At 35.9% G+C, this 18634-nt stretch overlaps 1 protein-coding gene across 4 annotated transcripts in view; it reads right to left on the bottom strand.

Moving 5' to 3' along the window:
* LOC128556195 (E3 ubiquitin-protein ligase rnf213-alpha-like) overlaps positions 1-18634 on the bottom strand; it is a 175395-nt gene that overhangs the window by 23305 nt on the left and 133456 nt on the right. For 3 of the 4 annotated variants that reach the window (XM_053540359.1, XM_053540360.1, XM_053540361.1), the window contains 16 exons: positions 18081-18305; positions 17449-17642; positions 17033-17138; positions 16124-16224; positions 13399-13581; positions 11624-11872; positions 10396-10522; positions 9812-10089; positions 9477-9594; positions 9072-9188; positions 6948-7058; positions 6653-6706; positions 5800-5991; positions 2451-2553; positions 2057-2091; positions 306-400 (listed from right to left, as the gene is read on the bottom strand). In XM_053540359.1, coding sequence (XP_053396334.1) covers positions 306-400; positions 2057-2091; positions 2451-2553; positions 5800-5991; positions 6653-6706; positions 6948-7058; positions 9072-9188; positions 9477-9594; positions 9812-10089; positions 10396-10522; positions 11624-11872; positions 13399-13581; positions 16124-16224; positions 17033-17138; positions 17449-17642; positions 18081-18305 — 2288 coding nt within the window. Of the gene's footprint in view, positions 1-305; positions 401-1196; positions 1463-2056; positions 2092-2450; positions 2554-5799; positions 5992-6652; positions 6707-6947; positions 7059-9071; positions 9189-9476; positions 9595-9811; positions 10090-10395; positions 10523-11623; positions 11873-13398; positions 13582-16123; positions 16225-17032; positions 17139-17448; positions 17643-18080; positions 18306-18634 lie in introns of those variants that run through there. The other variant, XM_053540362.1, reaches the window with a different exon arrangement.

Genomic DNA, 18634 nt, shown 5'->3' with positions numbered 1-18634 from the left:
CGAGCCTAAGAAACAAGCTGGATGACTTCCTCATAAGAAAGAATACATTGAATACAAACGGCAAGTAGCAAAAACGATTCGAAGTCACTGCCCTTAAAAGCATGGCTAATTTGCATTCAGAATAGGAATGTTAAGATTAAACAGAAATAATTATGTATATATTTAACTGAAAACTCTATTACCTTACGTCAATTAACATAAAGAATAATACTGACAAAAACACGTTCCCTGATCAGCAAAACAGTTTCAGAAAGAAAGACTTTGTATACAGTAACAATCGAGATGTGAATAATGAAACAACCAACCCAGTGTCTTGGGTATTTGATGCAAGTAACTTGTGCCCTTGTCCACCTATTTCAGCCCCGCATTTACATCTGGCTACTACGTATGGTCTACCGCACTACATATATAAAATGAGGTTACATAAAATATAATATTAGTTAACATGATAACATACCAATCAATGGAACAGAGTCAATTTTCTATGAAATTTCTCAAATGAGACTTCCAGCATCTAAACATATTAACAAAGTTTTTTTGACAGTACACCGAATCTATATTCAGTGTTTCATACATCGATGCAAAGTTATATAATAGACTCTGCACCATTTATTCAGTAAGGAGTATAAACAATTATGAATGACATACATGCATGCAATTAGGAAACTAAACTCTGAAACCGTAACCTTACAGACGAATATAACATATCACAGTCTGCTACTGCATCGACAAATGCTTATTCACCTTAGAGTCTAACATGTAGAGCGTAAAGAGGTAGATATATGTCTATTGGTGTTTCCACTTATTTTATTGTACAGACGTGTTAGTTGTTCACATTGAGTGGAAATTCAAAATTACTGACAGTAAATAATATCTTTTCTTTTGGGAAGAGTAGTTGGGGTGGGGAGTAAAGCCCAATTCCCAAAATGCGCAACTCCATGCCGAGTAATAATTCAATACGTCTTCATGACTCTAGGTCAAATAGTTTTTGACATATGTGTGGCAGAATCTTTCATGTCCTTGGATATTTTCGACCATGTTAAGAACCAAAACTCTGATCTGGCTGAGCTAAATTAGAAACAGAATCTCAGGTGCACAACTTCACATACACAAAGACATTCATATCTTATTACATGACTCTATATCAAAATATTTTGAGATAATGCAACACAAAGTTTTCGGTCCGTTATGCATACCTTTGAAGTCAGGAGCCAGAACAGTGATCTTGATGAGTCTAGGTCAAATACTTTAAGAGAGATGCAGTGATGGACAGAAATACGGAAAGGCAAATAAATACATGCAGCATGACTGAGTTATAAGCAATTCGTCTGACAGGTTATTTGTTCCGAGAGTAGTTGCTGCGTGATTATGACTGAATATTTCCCGGGCGAAGTTGATATCCCTCTCCCCCAATAGCTGCACCACAGTCTCTGCAATTGCCAACTGTAGCTGGCCGACCACACTATGTTGCAAAAAGCATAGATAAATTGCGTAACTATATCAATTTAATGACAATTATAAAATTACAAAATATCTTTAAAACGGTTTAAACAATATCAAGCAAGCAAGTACAGACACTTGACCTTTGACTTCTAAATGTGACACTGACCTTAGACCTAGAGACTCTTGAAAATCTTCCCAGTGCCTCAGAAAATATGGAAATGACAAGAAGTTAAGATATTTGAACTCCGACCATCAAGTGTTACCCTGACCTTGAACCTAGTAACCTGGGTTGTGTGCTCTGCACCATGTCTTGATGAAGTTAATTATTGACGCCGCCTAATTATGTACCAGGCTCAATTACTTTTGTTGCTATTATAGCAGTCAAATTTTTTGCATTTATACCAAAAGTAGGCATAACAAGGAATCATCTCAGGGTCATTTGTCACCATTCCAAGCAAGTTTCAAAAGACCTCACATATCCTTGTTTTGCAAAAGGACAGACAATGAATAGCACACCTATAGATAAAACATCTTTTTAGGAATGTTATGTATCTTGTCTGCTACTTGCAAATTTTTAAAAACCTAGAAACATTAATTTTGCGGAGCAACTTACATTTCCAATCACATAAGGATGACCATTTGGACAACCTGTAGAAGAAAATATAAAATAAATTTAAAGATTTTGACGACTGTAATTAATTTTCTGGTACCAAAAATTGTGATGATTATTAAATTAGAATATTGATTAACTACATAAAAAGATAAGAAATGAGAAAATGATCTAATGTACATGTTTCGTTGTTACGAAATAATAAAGTTATTGCCGCTTTTTAAACATTACTGCAATTAGTTTTGGCGCTGACACAATGCAAAAACTTCCCGCATGAATACAAAAATGCTAAACAATGGGTTCATTATATACTAACGTCTCGGCTAAACCAATCAAACTGCTTAAATTAATGAATATTTTAATTATTATGAAATGCAAATGCCTCCATTTTACTTACGGTAGAAGACTGGATTTTCCCCTCCATTGTTCTGACGTGCTGCTAACAAAGCTTCTTTTATGTCTTCTAAATCATCCTGTGGCATTGTTGGTAAAAACATGTTCTGAAATAAGTTAAAAGCATAGTGTACATAGGCAATAAAATACATTTCAGGTGAATGGTCCTTGAAAGAAAAATAATGTAAACATTTCATGTAGGGGCTGAGTACACAAGGAACAACTATTTTATCTTTTTGTTGGGCTTTGAGACACACTGACACAATTTTGGTCATATGGCGACTTTTTCAACTTTTGTTGGTGGAGGAAGACCCCAGATGCCCTTTGGTAATGATTAACATATTTGTTGGGTTAACGTCGCACCGACAAAATTATAGGTCATATGGCGACTTTCCAGCTTTGATGGTGGAGGAAAACCCCAGGTGCCCCTCCGAGCATTATTTCATCACGAGCGGGCACCTGGGTAGAACCACTGAGCTTCTGTAAGCCAGCTAGATGGCTTCTTCACATGAAGAATTCAACGCCCCGGGTGAGGTTCGAACCCACATCGATGAGGGGCAAGTGATTTGAATTCAGTGACCTTAACCACTCAGCCACGGAGGCCCCCTTGGTAATGATTAAATGCCTAGGTGGACACCTGGGTGGAATTTCTCCCAGCTTCTATAAACCACCTGCATGGCTTTCTCTCATAATGCATTCTTTGCCCCAAGTAAGGTTTCGAACCCATATAAGTAAGGAGCAGAGAATTCAAAGCTGGTGACTTAACTGTTCAGCCACGGATGGTCCTACGATGTACAGATATAGCTGTAACTTTGTTCAGAACAAAGGGGCATAGGTCAGGAAAAAATAACTGGACATGAAACTCTCGATGATGCATCTGATGCATCCTGCCAATGATGTACACTAAATTTCTCTTCAATTGGATAGAAACTGTAGGAGGAGTTGAGTAAGAAAGAAAGTGGCATGTATTTCAATTATTATATTCCTCCCAGGTAAACGATATGGTATAACATCGTGATTCTGAAAAAAATCAGATTTTGAATACTCAAGAGTTATGGAGATGTGATTTGAATTCTGTGATCACTAAAAATTGTGTATTTTTAACCATACGACCTATTGTACTAAACGAAATAAAAACAAGAGAGGATGGGCCTTAGTTGCTGGTCTGAAAATAACCTTTACCCAATTGATCTTGCAAGCTTTAATATATGATAATTTGAAAATTGCAAATTATCTTTTAATTTCTCTATTTTTTAAAAAAATATTGTATCACAGAAAATAATGAGATTTTCTTTTCTACAAATTAAATGGGGACACTTGTATAAGCAATATTTATCGAAGACCATCAAAGCAAGAATTACGTTTTTAGCTCACCTGAGCAACGCTCAACTCAGGTGAGTTTTTGTGATCGCCCGATGTCCGGCGTATGTCTGTCGTCTGTCTGTCTGTCAACACTTAGCTTGTGTATGCGATAGAGGCTGTATTTTTCAAGTGCTCTTCATGGAATTTAGTCAGAATGATTGCCTTGATGAAATCTAGGCCAAGTTCGAAAATGGGTCATCTGGGGTCAAAAACTAGGTCACTAGGTCAGATCAAAGAAAATCCTTGTGTATGCAATAGAGGCTGTAATTTTCAATTAGTCTTCATGAAATTTTGTCAGAATGATTGCCTTGATGAAATCTAGGTTAAGTTTGAATATGGGTCATCTGGGGTCAAAAAGTTGGTCACTAGGTCAAATCAAAGAAAACCCTTGTGTATGCGATAGAGGCTGGATTTTTAAATTGATCTTCATGAAATTTTGTCAGAATAATTGCCTTTATAAAATCTAGGTCAAGTTCGAATATGGGTTATCTGGAGTCAAAAACTAGGTCACTAGGTCATACCTAAGAAAATACTTGTTTAAACTCAGGAGACCACATTTTTAGTTCAATCTTAATGAAAATTGACCAAAATATTTGTTTCCATGAAATTACTAGGGTAAACATGTTTACACTGTTATAGTGTGTTTCTCAGGTGATCAACCTAGGGCCATCTTGGCCCTCTTCTTTACAGGTGCTTTGCATTATTAGCACAGGCACCAACTCAAAAGGGGCCAAGTGGAGCTATTTAACTGTTTTTGAGAGTGGACATTAAAAGGATGTTACAGACCAAGCTTGGCAAAGACTCATGAAGTACTACACGAGAGGAAGCCATTTAAAGATTTTTTATTTTTTGTGCTGGTGGTCCCTAAGAGCCAAGTGTAAAAGATGTTCTGAAAAGACCTTACAATGATGCTACAGACAAAATCTGGAAAATATTCATCAGGTGGTTCATGAGCAGAAAATGTTTAAAAGTGCTACAAACTACGTTTTGGTGCACAATCAAGCGATGCAACAGAAGAAGTTGTTCAAAGGTGTTTTACTTTTAGCTTTGACAGCCTCTGAAACAAGATAAAAAGCAGAACAATTTGAACAAACTTGAGAAAGATCATTACAAAGATGATTAAGACCAAGATCAGTGAAGATCAACGAAATGTTTCATGAGTAGTTGTTGATGGGTTATTCTATTTTAAGGTCTGGCGGCTCTTTAAAGAGGCCAAGCGGAACCATATGAATAAATCTTAAAGAGGACCAAACATGGCTGCCACGGACCTAATTTGTTGAAGATATATCAAATTGTTCATGTTTGAGAAGTATTTTAAAAGTTCTTTTTTTCTACTTTTAGCTCTGGCAGCCCACAAAAGGTATTAAGCTAAATACGAGAGATGTCCATGCAGAGATGGTTCTGACAAAATTTGATGATGATCTATCATGCGGGTCATGTGAAGAGGTCATTTACGGGTGTTTGTCCCTATCTGAATACTTTTTGAGAGTGCCTTACACTTATGCTACAAACCAAGTCTGATGAAGTTCTATCAAGCAGTCCATTAGAAGACTATGTTTCACGTATTTTTATTTTTACCTGTGGCAGCCCCAAAAAGGGACCAAGCAACCTCATTTGAATAAATATTTGGCTAGGACCTTACAATAATGCTACAAACCAAGTTTGATAAAGATCCCACAAGCAGTTCATAAGAGGTTTACCTATTTTTAGCTCTTATGACCAATAAAAGGATTAAATCTGAACCATTGACAGAGGGTCATGCAAGGTTGCTACTAAGTTTGATGTAATTCTGAAGTGTGGGTTCAAAAGAGAAGATGTTTCAATATGTTGATTAAAAGTCATACATTACAAGAAAGAACAGGCGAGAGAAAGAAAAAAACAACAGAAGATCCACGAACTAGAAATCATTTCATGCAAAAGATACAAAAACAATTAAATGGAAACAACCAAATGTAAAATGCTGACTTAATATAATGGAAAAAAATACATACACCACATGTTTGAGGATTTGACATCAGAGTCTGTAAGGGATGGAGCAGAGTTTTGTCTCCTTTCAAATACGTCATGACAGACAAAAAGTGAACAATAAGGCACTGTATTCCATGTAAGCGTAAATCTTCACCTTCTGTAGTCACAAGATGTCTTGGAACCAGCTGGTTCATAATCAGCTTTTGCATGAAACCCTGTAAATCATAAAATATATTTTATCCAATAGTTTATAAACGCAGTATTATATTAAACATGCACATAACTATGTAAAACTTGTTCATGAAGTAGATTTGACTGTGGCTCAATTTGTTGAATACATTCACGTTTTGAATTAACAAAGACTACATGCATCCATAAAAAGCAGGGTTGCTAGTTGCAATGGAATATAACATCAAAAGGGCTATCCGCCTTTCTGGCTTAAGATATTGAAATTGTTATCATATTTCTTCTTAACACACACTATACATGTAACTACAAATATTTACCTTACTTTGCACTGCTTTATTATAATTTCGTACCTTATTTTTAGTTTAAACATAATTTATTTTAGGTCCATTGTGAAGGAAGTTATACAACTTATATTAATCACTCTCGACACCTCATTCCTGATGGAATCCATCGCAACGAGGGTATGAGAGAAGAGGCCAGTTTCCCTTTTAATGCTGAGCGCCACGCAAGGGAGCTACTGGTACCATTTTTCACATCTTTGGTATGACGCGGCCGGGGATCGAACCCACGACCTCCCGCACTCGAAGCGGACGCTCTACCACTAGGCTATCGAGGCGGTACCTTATTTTTGATTGCTTCACTACAATTTCTTACCTTAAATTTGACTGTTTCACTACAATTTCTTACCTTATTTTTGACTGTTTCACAATCTTGAACAAATCTATTCAATTTATACATGACCTAAAAGATTAAAACATGTTGTTATGTTCTATGTTTTGTTTTATTGGGTTAAAATTAATCTTCTTTGTCTTTCTTAACTCATTTATCTATCTGCAATTTACAAATATGTTTAACCTTATCTTTTATTATTTGCATTTTTAAAATTTCATCAGTTGGACCAAACATAGTGATAAAAACTAATAGTACATGACAAATTTTAACACATACTACTCTCCACATGTCTGATAATATGGGCACATACCTGTGTTTTTAGTTTTCTCTGTTGCTGTGGGTACAAATATGAACCTGTTATCTCTCTGTGTACAGCAAGTTGCAGCATGGGTTCAACTTTTAATCCAGCTGTTTGCAACACCTAATTACATAAATGATAGCTTTAGTATGATACTAAAATTACACTTTATGAGAACATATACCAAAGCTGCATGCCTGTGTAAGACAGGATTTTGCGACCCGAGGGGCAGTGTAGGAATAAAAAACAGAGCTTAAGTGACATTTTTATTGTTTCATTAGTCGCCGGTAGGAACCGGCGACTATATATGATACGCTTTAGGATTTTGCCACTGGAGAAGAGCAGTTATTAATATGTGACAATGAAAAAATGATATTGTAAATAAAAGAATTATAAGACGGTTATTGAAATGCTTACATAAAGGAATTATGAGCTGAAAACTGCATAAGATTTTTATTATTTCAAAAGATAGCATTTTTAGGAAAATAGGAAAAATGTATAAAGAACTTATCCCTATAAATAAATTAACGACAGCTAGAGATTTCCAGCGAGCAATGATTGGCTGAGTCTTTACCTGTGTCTATGTCACGCTGCTATATTTAGAATATACTACTGCAGACGAAAAACAAATCTACATGAGCGCATGTAAGACAAGGGAAGTAACACAGTTTAAGGGAATAATATGTGACTGTCTCTTGTCTGTCGGAATAAGGTCAGTAATTCGGTTGAAAATGTGCTTCCGTGGTGTAGTCGAAAGAAGTCCATAGTAAATAGATCCTAATTTTCCCACTTCTAGCGCACATTCCTGTAGAACGAGTGCTTTAATTACATTTTTTCACTGCTAGAATACATTCTGCATGAGATGAAACGGTTTTCATGTTTATACACCCCACATGGCAGGTTTTGCAGATCGAAACCAAAAGCAGGGGTTATTTGTGCGGACAAGAGCAAATATGCGCCATTTTTAGGGTAGCAGACCACAACTGACTAGCATTTCACTAGGAACTATTCAGCCCCCTGTTTTCTTTTCATTTTTGTCGTGAGTTTATAATAGAACTTTCATGAAAAATAGGTGTAGGAAAAAGTGATGTTCCATGTAATAGGAGCGGAAAAATATGCAGCCCGATACAGGACTCGAACCTGCGACCTTCTGCTTGCAAGTCAGATGCTCTACCAAGTGAGCTGCTAATCGGACATTCGATAACATAGACTAATTATATACATTATATACACACTGCTACATCAATAAAGATACTTCAAGACGACCTGAAGTTGTCGTTTTTTATATGAAACAAAATTACTGACCATCAACCTATAGGAACAGTCTATAAATTTCGTGATTCTTTTTTACTTTATTGTCAAACTAAGGGCATTTCATTAGATGATATATAATTTGTCGAAATGTTTCGGTTACAAGAAATCTTTTGCATTCATTGTTGGAAAATGTGAAAAATATTTGCCGTCGAAGATTATCGTTCTTATTCGTGAGGATGCTGGCGCGTGGGTTTCAGAACGAGCCTTAGCGTGGGTTTGTAAACAAAGAAAAATATTAAGATGGTAAGAGGGTAACGGTTTTGGGGTAACTTTCATCAAGGATGCGACGTTTTTTTTAGCCTTTCATGCATGCAATGCACCGCAATAGCAATTATAGCTTTATTAGCCTTTTTCCCCCCAAACCAATCTTCAAAATATTACAGCTCTCCGGCGACTTGATGCTCTGCATCAAAATTTTACTTGTTGTTTCTGGAGACTTGGGAAAACAGCTGTCATCCACAGGCAGGCATTTAAGATAATTTGTTTTGCCTATCACGTTGTAAATAGATCATGATGACAAAAAGCATTGGTATTTCCTCGCATTATGTACGTAGTTGATGACTAACTTATATACAGCTTTTTTGACAAGATATTTCCCTAGGGAAAGACAGGAATATCTATCTCTGGCACATGATCGGAAAAAAATGTATACTTTCCCCGCCAGGTTGGCAGAAACAAAGTCATAATGTTACCAGTTAAAGCCTCAAATGATAAAACTATTTTCAGCAAATGTTTAAATCAGCAAACTTTACCCGAACTGTTTCAGGTAGTTGCTCAACATGTTCACCCAGTACTTGTTATTTTGTTAACAGCAAATTTTACCTGAACTGTTTCAAGTAGTTGCTCAACATTTTCACCCAGTACCACTTTTGTTATTGCTTCCCTGATACTTTTGTATTGGTTACCACATACAATATACCTGTCTGAAATTTCCACAACCTAGCAATAAAATATTTATATTACTTTTAATATTAAAACTATCTAGGATGCTTTCTAACAATCATAAACAAAACACTTGTTGCATAAAAAATTGTGTTTGTAATACGCACTGGCAATCTACATACTGTATAACGTCTACGATTCAACGACGTCAAGTATTTACGATTATATGTTTAAACATTCTATTTATTTAAGAACTAAAGCATTACTAGTGAGATGGAAAAACATGTTCATAAAATCTATTTGTATAATTCATTGTAGCAGTAAGGTAAAAGATATAGTCATTACCTGATCTCTGTTTGCATTTTTCATACCGATCCATCTAAGAAATGGTATTGGGTTTTTGCATATAGTTTGATACACACCTATACCGTAGCATCTACAGATGTGTTTCACCAGATATATCCTAAAGAAAGATTTACACAACACAATGATTGAATACCATACTGAAATTGTTATTTAAGCATAAAGCATAAAGATCATTTGCAACATTATCAATATTCAAAAGCAACTTGACAGGTGTTTTATTGTAACTAATCTTGTACTGCATGGATATATTTTCAAGGTAATTTATACATCAACTAGTCAAAAAGCAATTTTTTCAAATGTTCACTGTATAGTACCTTGTCCAGTTAACATCTGTATCCTCACATAGTACTTGAGCTGCCTCAACAAGTTTTCTCAATCGTCGATTAACATGTCTGGGATCCACGTCATTCATTACTATATCAGCAACATATCTGGCTGTAACAGCGAGGCCCATTCTAGCACTAGCCAATCCATATAATTTCTCCACAGACAGTCCTTCCCTTGCAATGTTTTGAGTAGCTCTATGTAAGGCTTCAGATGTATACTGTATTTCATCCACATCTGTCCTAGTTGCTTCTTGGGTGAACATGTCCTGTATAAAAAAATTTACTTGTCACCTTACTAAATGCCTTGAAATAGCTGGCAACAGCTATTTTTGTTGATAGTCATAAATGATTAAAATCCAAACAATTAACATACATTTTATGTAAATGCACACCAGGATAGTTGCACTATCTGTGAGTTCTACCAAAATAGTTGTTAGTAGAAGGTTTTGTTAGTAGAAGGTTTTATTAAAGACCACACAAAAACTTTGTATTAAATACAGGTTTGATCAATAAGATACATAAGTTATTTAATGCATTTATAAACTCCTGCTTTAACAATACATGGTATTTACCTCTAAACACTGGATGACAAGCAAACACAGCTCAACATACTGTTGCTCTTGATCAGGTAAATTGCTTTTAATCAAACCCGATGCTTGAGTTAAATAACGTTCAAGATTTTCTATAACATTATCCTCACTGAAAACATAAAAAGTATTAAAATCAATCAATGCTATGACTAATGATTCAGGGGCGATGTCAGTCTCTGCTCTATTTGTTCATTTTTTCCACATCAATCAACACCCTTACAATCAAATTTATAAAGAAATTTAATACATAGTGTTTAGTTTCCACCCCTCTGACCTCAAAGGCTATGCGATTACATTCACCTGCTTGGAATGTCCTATTCCTGTTGGATCATTGCAACCCTTGTTTAGAACAGGGTTCAAACCCAGAGATAGGAGGAGGTACACTGAAGCCATCTAGGTGACTCAGGAAAGGCTGGTGGTTCTACCAAGGGGGTGAAAGTCAAAACATACCCAAACCAAAATGTCAAAATGTACCCACAAGAAGTCAAAATGTACCCACTTGTCTTTTAATATACGTCCTGGTGCTTGCCTGTGCCAAAATAATGTTGCATGCATGTCTCCCTCCACAACTTAAAGCATTCAAGTTGTGGTATGACTTAAAAAGTGTTTTTGTTTAACGTCACATCAACACAGTTATAAGTCATATGATGGTTTTTCACTTTTTAACAGGGTAGGAAAACCAAACCTGCCCCACTAAGTGCTATTTTGTCACTTTTTTATTTTGGTTGGGTTCATTATTTCTTCATGGGTGGGCCCCAGGGTAGACCCACAGACCTTCCGTAAGCCATCCGTATGGTTTCCTCACATGTAGAACTCAATGCCCAAAGTGAGGCTTGTACCAACATCAGTGAGGGGGAAGTCACTGGAAGTCACAGGCCTTAACAAAGAATGTCCATATTTGATCACAGATGGGCACTTAGGTAGACTGACCATCCGCAAACCAGCTGGATGACTTCGTCACACAAAATAATTCTACACCCTAAATGAGGTTTCTATAGCCAGCCTTGAGGAGCAAGTGATTCAAACCCATTAGCCTTAACAAATCTAATTGAGCTGCCATGTTACTTAAAACCCAAACAGAAATTTGTTAGTCTAATGATTTGCAGTAAAATCTATGATATACAAATTGCTGTAGAGGCATCAAAATCAAAATATAATCGTATTATTATTTAAATAAGTCTCCCTAATTTTTGCTTTTTCTATGACGTACCTTGTTCTCATAAAAAGCTGTAGAAGGAAAGATCTGAACACAGGATTGGGATCTATTCCTGTGTTAAATATTGACAGATCTCGTGTGCGCTGGTGATTCCCACTTGTGGTGAAAAATATATAACTAAGCAACTTTTCCACAACCCCTTTCGATGGTGCATTGTTGTCGGCAAAACATAACTGGGAAACAATGTCCATGAAGAATGTGTTGCACCTTCCCTGATAGTTTTGTAGTTTATCTATGGCATTTCTGAAAAAGCCATTTGTAATAATAATATGGTAACAAATTTTCAAAAGAAAGTTACATTATGTGCTGCAAATTGAGCATGTTTATTTTGGGCTAAGCATTACTTTTCACCATTAATTAAGTTACGTAACAAGGAACAATTAACCTGACCAGTGTTCCTTGATTCTATACCAGTACTAAGTTGCCTGTATGTCAGTAAACAAAACAGAAGAATTATTCTTAAAGCCGGATAACTGCTGTATCTTTAAACAAGAGTGCCAGACTGTCACAAAATACGCCCGTCGGATGAAAACTGTTTAAATCTTAGAGAGTGGACAAGGCTAAATTCGCAGTTTTTCGAGTACTTCAAGGGCCATAATCCAAGAGTGCTGGGAGATATTATGCCCACAAACATTGTCAGCAAGTTTGGTGTAGATCGGATGAAAACCGCTTGACTTTAAGTTAGATGGCGGACAAGACTAAATTCGCAGTTTTTTAGTAATTCAAGGGCCATAATTTAAGAGTGCCTGGGGGCGATTTGGCTGGTTATCGAACTTGGTCGATGTTATGCCCACAAACCTTGTCAGCAAGTTTGGTGAAGATCGGATGAAAACTGTTCGACTTAGAGAGCAGTTATGCTTTGGACGCCGACCGCCCGCCCGCCACGGGTGTTCACATAATACGCCCCGCTCTTTCAGAGACGGGGCGTATAAAAAGCTAACCTATGCATTACTTTGACATAATTCAAATAATTTTCCTACAATCAACCAAAAACCGTAGTTTCTTTGCACAACCAGGCTTAATATTGATCATTATTACAGTAAGTTGTTACGATTGCATACGCAAAGCCTGCACTTTTAAAGTCAGTCTCTGATAACTGTGTTGACTTTTTGGCTCAGTGGTTAGAACACTGGACTAGCACATTTTTCGTCATAAAAATGTTATGCTCATTGATTTCTTAAGGCTAACAGTCGCAAGAAAGGGACTCGTCCAGGACACAGACTTTATGTCATGCCGAAAAAATGGCACTGTCATGGACGAGCCAACATCTTACGACTTTACGCCATAACAAACAAACAGCATATTATCTGATGTCAAAAAATCCCAACTGCCTGTGGCAGGATTCAAACTCGGGTCACTGGGGCGCGACTCAAATGTTATTACCACTGAGCCAAAGAGTACTGATAATATGTTCATTCACATAAGGAAAATACTGATAATATGTTTATACACATAAGCTGATGTGATACCCCCAATTATACAATAATTAATAAAAATTTATAAGTTACCTCGGACAAACGGACATATGTACCAATTGATGTCATAACAAAATCAATGGATGTGTTTACCTTTATGTTGTTCTTTGAGTGATCAAACAGGAAATCTTAGTAAGGTAATAGATCAAAGAAAATATTAACTTTCTTGCTAGCTTCAAATGCATTCCTGCCAGATGGATAGACAGACATACAATTCTGACAAATACAATATCTAAGATTCCCCATTTCAGAACAGTTAAACACTTCCCACTGAAAAACAAACTCAAAATTTACTTTTTCGCAATTTGGCGCACTGGTTGCCAGTCATCACGAAATTGCTGGTAGCATTTTACACATGAATTCCCCCCCAGTGCTTTCATACCATCATAGCACTGGTCACACAAAACATCTTTACAGGGCAGTGCAATTGGTGCCCCTTCCAGGACAGACTCGCACTGGCTGCATTTTACTCCATCCCTGAAATGATTGGAATAATATGAACATACGAGAGATATGAACAGTTCGAAGTAAAATGTTATATATTTATCTTAATCCTTGTTTAACATAAACTACAAATTGCATCCAATACTAAAGGACTTCGGACACTATCATATGCTTCTAGCCTACATTTTAAATGCAAATTTCTCATTAAGTATTTAAACAATACCCAAATCGTTTCGAGTCAATGATAAACCAATGTATTAGTTAACTTATTACAGCAGAAAGTGATTTGTATCTGTTCCTATCAAGATGTTTTTCTTATTTTTTCTGGGCCAGGGTATGTTTTCTTGAAAAAATAAAATGTTTAATTTCCGTAAAAATATAATGTCATCACTTTACGGAAGTTTTAAATATATGAATTCCAGTCGAAGAAAATGACAAAATCTGTTTATTTAAGGAAAAAATAACATTTTAAGATGAAAATCCTATAAATAAATAAAAATGAGAACGATATTTTTGCAAACAACCTGTACTTGATTTATCTATACACTGTTCGTAATGTAAAGTTATTGATGCATTACATGTGTGAATAGGTATACATGTATAAGTGACCGGTCAGTTTTATTACAGTGGTTCAGGTAGTTATTTAAGTACATGTACATGTCTGTATAGCTCTGTTATAAGTGATGGCAGATATTTGTGTGCTGTATAACATTAATACTAAGAAAAGGCCGTAATCTTATCAAGGCCGTAGGGTGGGTTCTTGCTTGGGATAAGTACCAGTGGCACAGATAATATTTTAGCCGCGCCATGAGAAAACCAACATAGTGCAATTGCGACCAGCATGGATCCAGACGAGCCTGCGCATCTGTGCAGTCTGGTTAGGATCCATGCTGTTCGCTAACGGTTTGTCTAATTCCAATTGGCTTTGAAAGTGAACAGCATGGATCCTGACCAGACTGCGCAGATGCTCAGGCTGGTCTGGATCCATGCTGGTCGCAAAGCCACTATGTTGGTTTTCTCATGGCACGGCTCATTTCGCTTAAACATGTAATAAAAATGTATCCGAAATGACAGTTTTTTCTGAGGCTTGCCTAAGAAAGCTGGATCGGAAAAGGTTAAATCGGAATAAGTCTGACAACAACCCATCTATAGATAATGTTGTCTATTCAGGGCTGAAGTTGTGGGCAAAACATATTCGAAATGTGTCATTTGTAGGGCTAAAGTAGAAGCAGGTCGCTGCATAAAAATTCCACCCGAAACTCGGCTAGACCGTTTAGTTCGTTTTCACGTCTAGCCGTATTTGTATATGCCATCTGCAGGGAAAGCGACTTGACACATCACGTTCGTGGCATCACACTGAATGTGAAACCGTCACTGATATGACCTGCCAAGAAGCTACTGTTCTTGACCTATGCATCACAGGCATATCAATGCCAAGCGTTATTTCTGTTGGATAGACTATAGTCAGGATCAGATTTACTGCTGTGCACATACTGCCTCTTTTTGGTTCTGTTTAGGCCTAGTCCGCCGCAAAGAACAATCTTCAATTCAGTTTTCACAGAAGGAAGAACATGAAGTAATGAATGCGTGTGACATTTAGTATGTGTCTAAAAGAAATAAATATAAACGCACAGAAAAAGATGAAAAAAATAAAGAAATGAAAAATATATAAAAAATACATAAAATAATAAAAACAAAATGGAAAACAAATTACATCCTCATCGCTAGTGGCGTGCGCGTCGCGAGTAGGGCATGCAGAAGATTACCTGGCGTGTAGCTAGTATTTTACAGCACACATTTGCCAATCTACTGCAACAAACAACCAGGATAAGCCAATGAAAATTTAACCCAACGAATAATAATGAATTCACAGTATTTGCGTCTCTCACTACTATACATGTATAACATGCATATATGTGCCCTTTTAAACATTTGTATAGTATTTGAGTTACAAACAGATGTAAAAATATGTGACTATCAAATTAATAAAAATGAATATAAAAAGTATTGGCTACTTTACATTTGGGAACACCCTGTAGTTATATTTTTTGTTTAAAAGTACTGCTCCACCACTTGCATCAACACAATATTCACAGAAATTGTCTATAATTAATATCTACATATGCTGGCCAAATATGGTTTTGATGCACGGGGGGGAACAATGTTGTATAAAGCAAAATACCTTTTATATGTATATAACAGGGTACGTAATTCTATTTAGAGCAAAAATTACCATTTTATGAAACAGATATTGAAAAAAATGTCTTTAAGAAATAATCTCAAATATGTATTTTGATGGTATATGTAATTAAATATTTATTTCTTAGTGGTTTATTTTTCACTCTTGGAGTAGGCAAATTCATATAGAAAGTGTCCGAAGTCCTTAGAATCCTGATAATTTTTGTGCATGCTTGTAAACATTCGTGCATGTTGAAGTTTATTCATAGTCGTTAAGAGTAACCCGTATGGTTCTTTAGTATGCATACATTGGACTCTTTTCAAAACGTAAGTAATTTTAGTTGATGCAGGCACATGAATTTGTTTGGTAGCCAGAAAATGTTTAGTATACTCTTACCCGATATACTCCTTCATTGCTAGTTTATTACAACTTTTGAGGAATTTTTCCACACATGCCAGTGACTTCATATCTTTCAAATCTGTCTCTTCACCAAGCAACTGTAAGTACATATGATTTGTTAGCAAATACTTATACTATAATGACCTTTATATACCAACTTCCATCTAACCAAGCACTCTTTATATGTAATTAACAAAAGTGATTAGTTTGAACTTTTTTATTTTGAATTGTATTCAATGATGCCATAGCACTAATGCGAGCTCATCAGTTTCTATCAACTCTAAACGATTATTATCTGATGACATGTCACATCATGAGATTTACATATAACTCTTGTTTGTATCATGCATCATGTACCAGTAGCAAATATATTACATGTTTACTGAAACCTTGTTTCAGTATTTATTCTTTATTCTAACATGAATCGATTTGATTTCCATTTAAACAAAGAAGGAAGTCAAGCTCTGTATATTCTGCGATAAACAACGGTTGACGCGCAGATCAGTAAGAGAGCATTATGACGAAAATTATGACGTCAAATTGCCGCATGACGTCCGATACATAACCCCTGGGGTAAATGAAGTCCAGCATAATATTTATTTTTAAAATATGTCAATGAGCATGTCAGAATGAAAACAATCAAGGCCTTCTTGTGATTTATCGTTCAGATGCTTCGGTATTTAACCACTCGGGCTAACGCCCTCGTGGTTCAATTCCTACACATCTGAACTCTGAACCGTGGTAAATTAGACAATAAACCACTCGAAGGCCTTGATTATTTGTTGATTTTTGCCTGCAAAAATAACAAATCTGAGTAACTTATAGATTGAAAATCAACAAGTTGACAATATTACATGAAAGTTACTTTAATCGTTGGTAGTCAGGTATTTCAGAACTAATACATACTGCCCACAGTGGCATACAATGTTTGACTGTAATTTTGTCTTCCTTCTCAGATGCACAGACATGTTCCAGAAACAACTTCACCACCATAACTCTACTCCACAATCCCCTGAAAAACAAAATGTGTTAATTTTCTTTCTGCCTGTTTTGCCTTGTTGTTATGACTATATGTTCCTCATCGGCCTTATACATTGATAGCAAGTGTCACCGGTAAATTTGATTGATGCTTTGGGCTATGATAATAAAGTAAGTACAGACTTATTTGAAATTACAAGGCAATGTTTACAAGTTGAAGTTAAAGACAGTTTTATTATCATAAGATTGGTTGATTGATCCCGACTGCCTTCATATGAAGATGCACTCTGGATCACTTTACAGTAATAACTTCCCTGATGTTAATTTATAAGTTAAATACTCACTTTGCCCTACGCACTGACTGAATTCTATGGGCCCCATACAGTGTTGGATCTTCCCCATGTAAGCTGATCACTTTCTCTACAATAGGTCTGTAACGATGAACTCTGTTTAACCAGTGGGACCGGCCACGTAGGTTGTTCAAATCAGTACTTTTGGGCGTAAGGTTTTCAAGAAGAATACACAAAGCCGAAAACGTCTGAAAACCAAAATAAGACTGTTGCATAGTTTTGCTTCCACACAGTGTTGTAGTTATTAAACTATAAGTTTAATGACAGAAATTAACCTAAAATGCTTCTTTCAATAGAATGCTGTTTAGAACGCAGATATCCTCAATTGATGTTAAGGTTCTGAAATATGGTTCTTTTTTTTTTCATTTCACCCCCTCAGGAATGTAGCAGTAAATTTACCTTATCACTGGTAAAGTGGTCCCAAAATTGATTTCCGAAGCAACCAAAACTTTATCTTCCAGCATATTTTTAAAAAAATGTAACAGGTGAAGTCAGACAGTATCACACACGTTACCATTACAGGTTTCACACAAAGATCTACATGTATTAAATAAAATGTTCACTTTTTCTTTGTTAAATAGTATCCACTAAAACAGTATCTTATCGGACACGAACGTACTACTTACAAATGCCTGCTCCTTGAACATTAAATGATCAGGATTCTTTGTTTTTAAGTCTATTATCGTGGCACTACATTCTGGCCATACACTGTTCATGGCTCTAAAGTAGGTAAGTCTGGGAGCAAGTTTCTGGTAGGCCATATGAACATTCACTAGGCTATGTAGCAGCATGCTCTCTGTTGTGTCATTTGCCATTTGATTGGTCACATAGAATACTGACTGGCACACCAACTGAAATAAATTGCATGAAACAATCAAGCAAATGTCTTTCATGATCTAAAACATTGTCATAAGACACTAGTTATGTTACTTTTCTTTAAAATAGGAGACTTTCAGACAGGCTCTCACTTTAATATCCGTGTTCATTACAGAATTTTCAGCAAATTATTCAAAACAGAGTGACACATATCTGAGAATTTCAAAGTGAAAAATATAAAGTATGTTTGACGAAAAATATGAAATATACAAAATTTGATTAAAGCCACTGAAAAAAAAAAACAACAAAAAAACAAATATTTCTTTCTTTTTCGTGCCATATCAAATATCTTTCACTCAAGAAT

The sequence above is a fragment of the Mercenaria mercenaria genome, chromosome 4 (genome assembly GCF_021730395.1).
Source record: "Mercenaria mercenaria strain notata chromosome 4, MADL_Memer_1, whole genome shotgun sequence".
Classification (NCBI taxonomy): Eukaryota; Metazoa; Mollusca; class Bivalvia; order Venerida; family Veneridae; genus Mercenaria; species Mercenaria mercenaria.
Note: the sequence above shows the minus strand (reverse complement) of the source record. Positions and strands in the feature narration are given on the sequence as shown.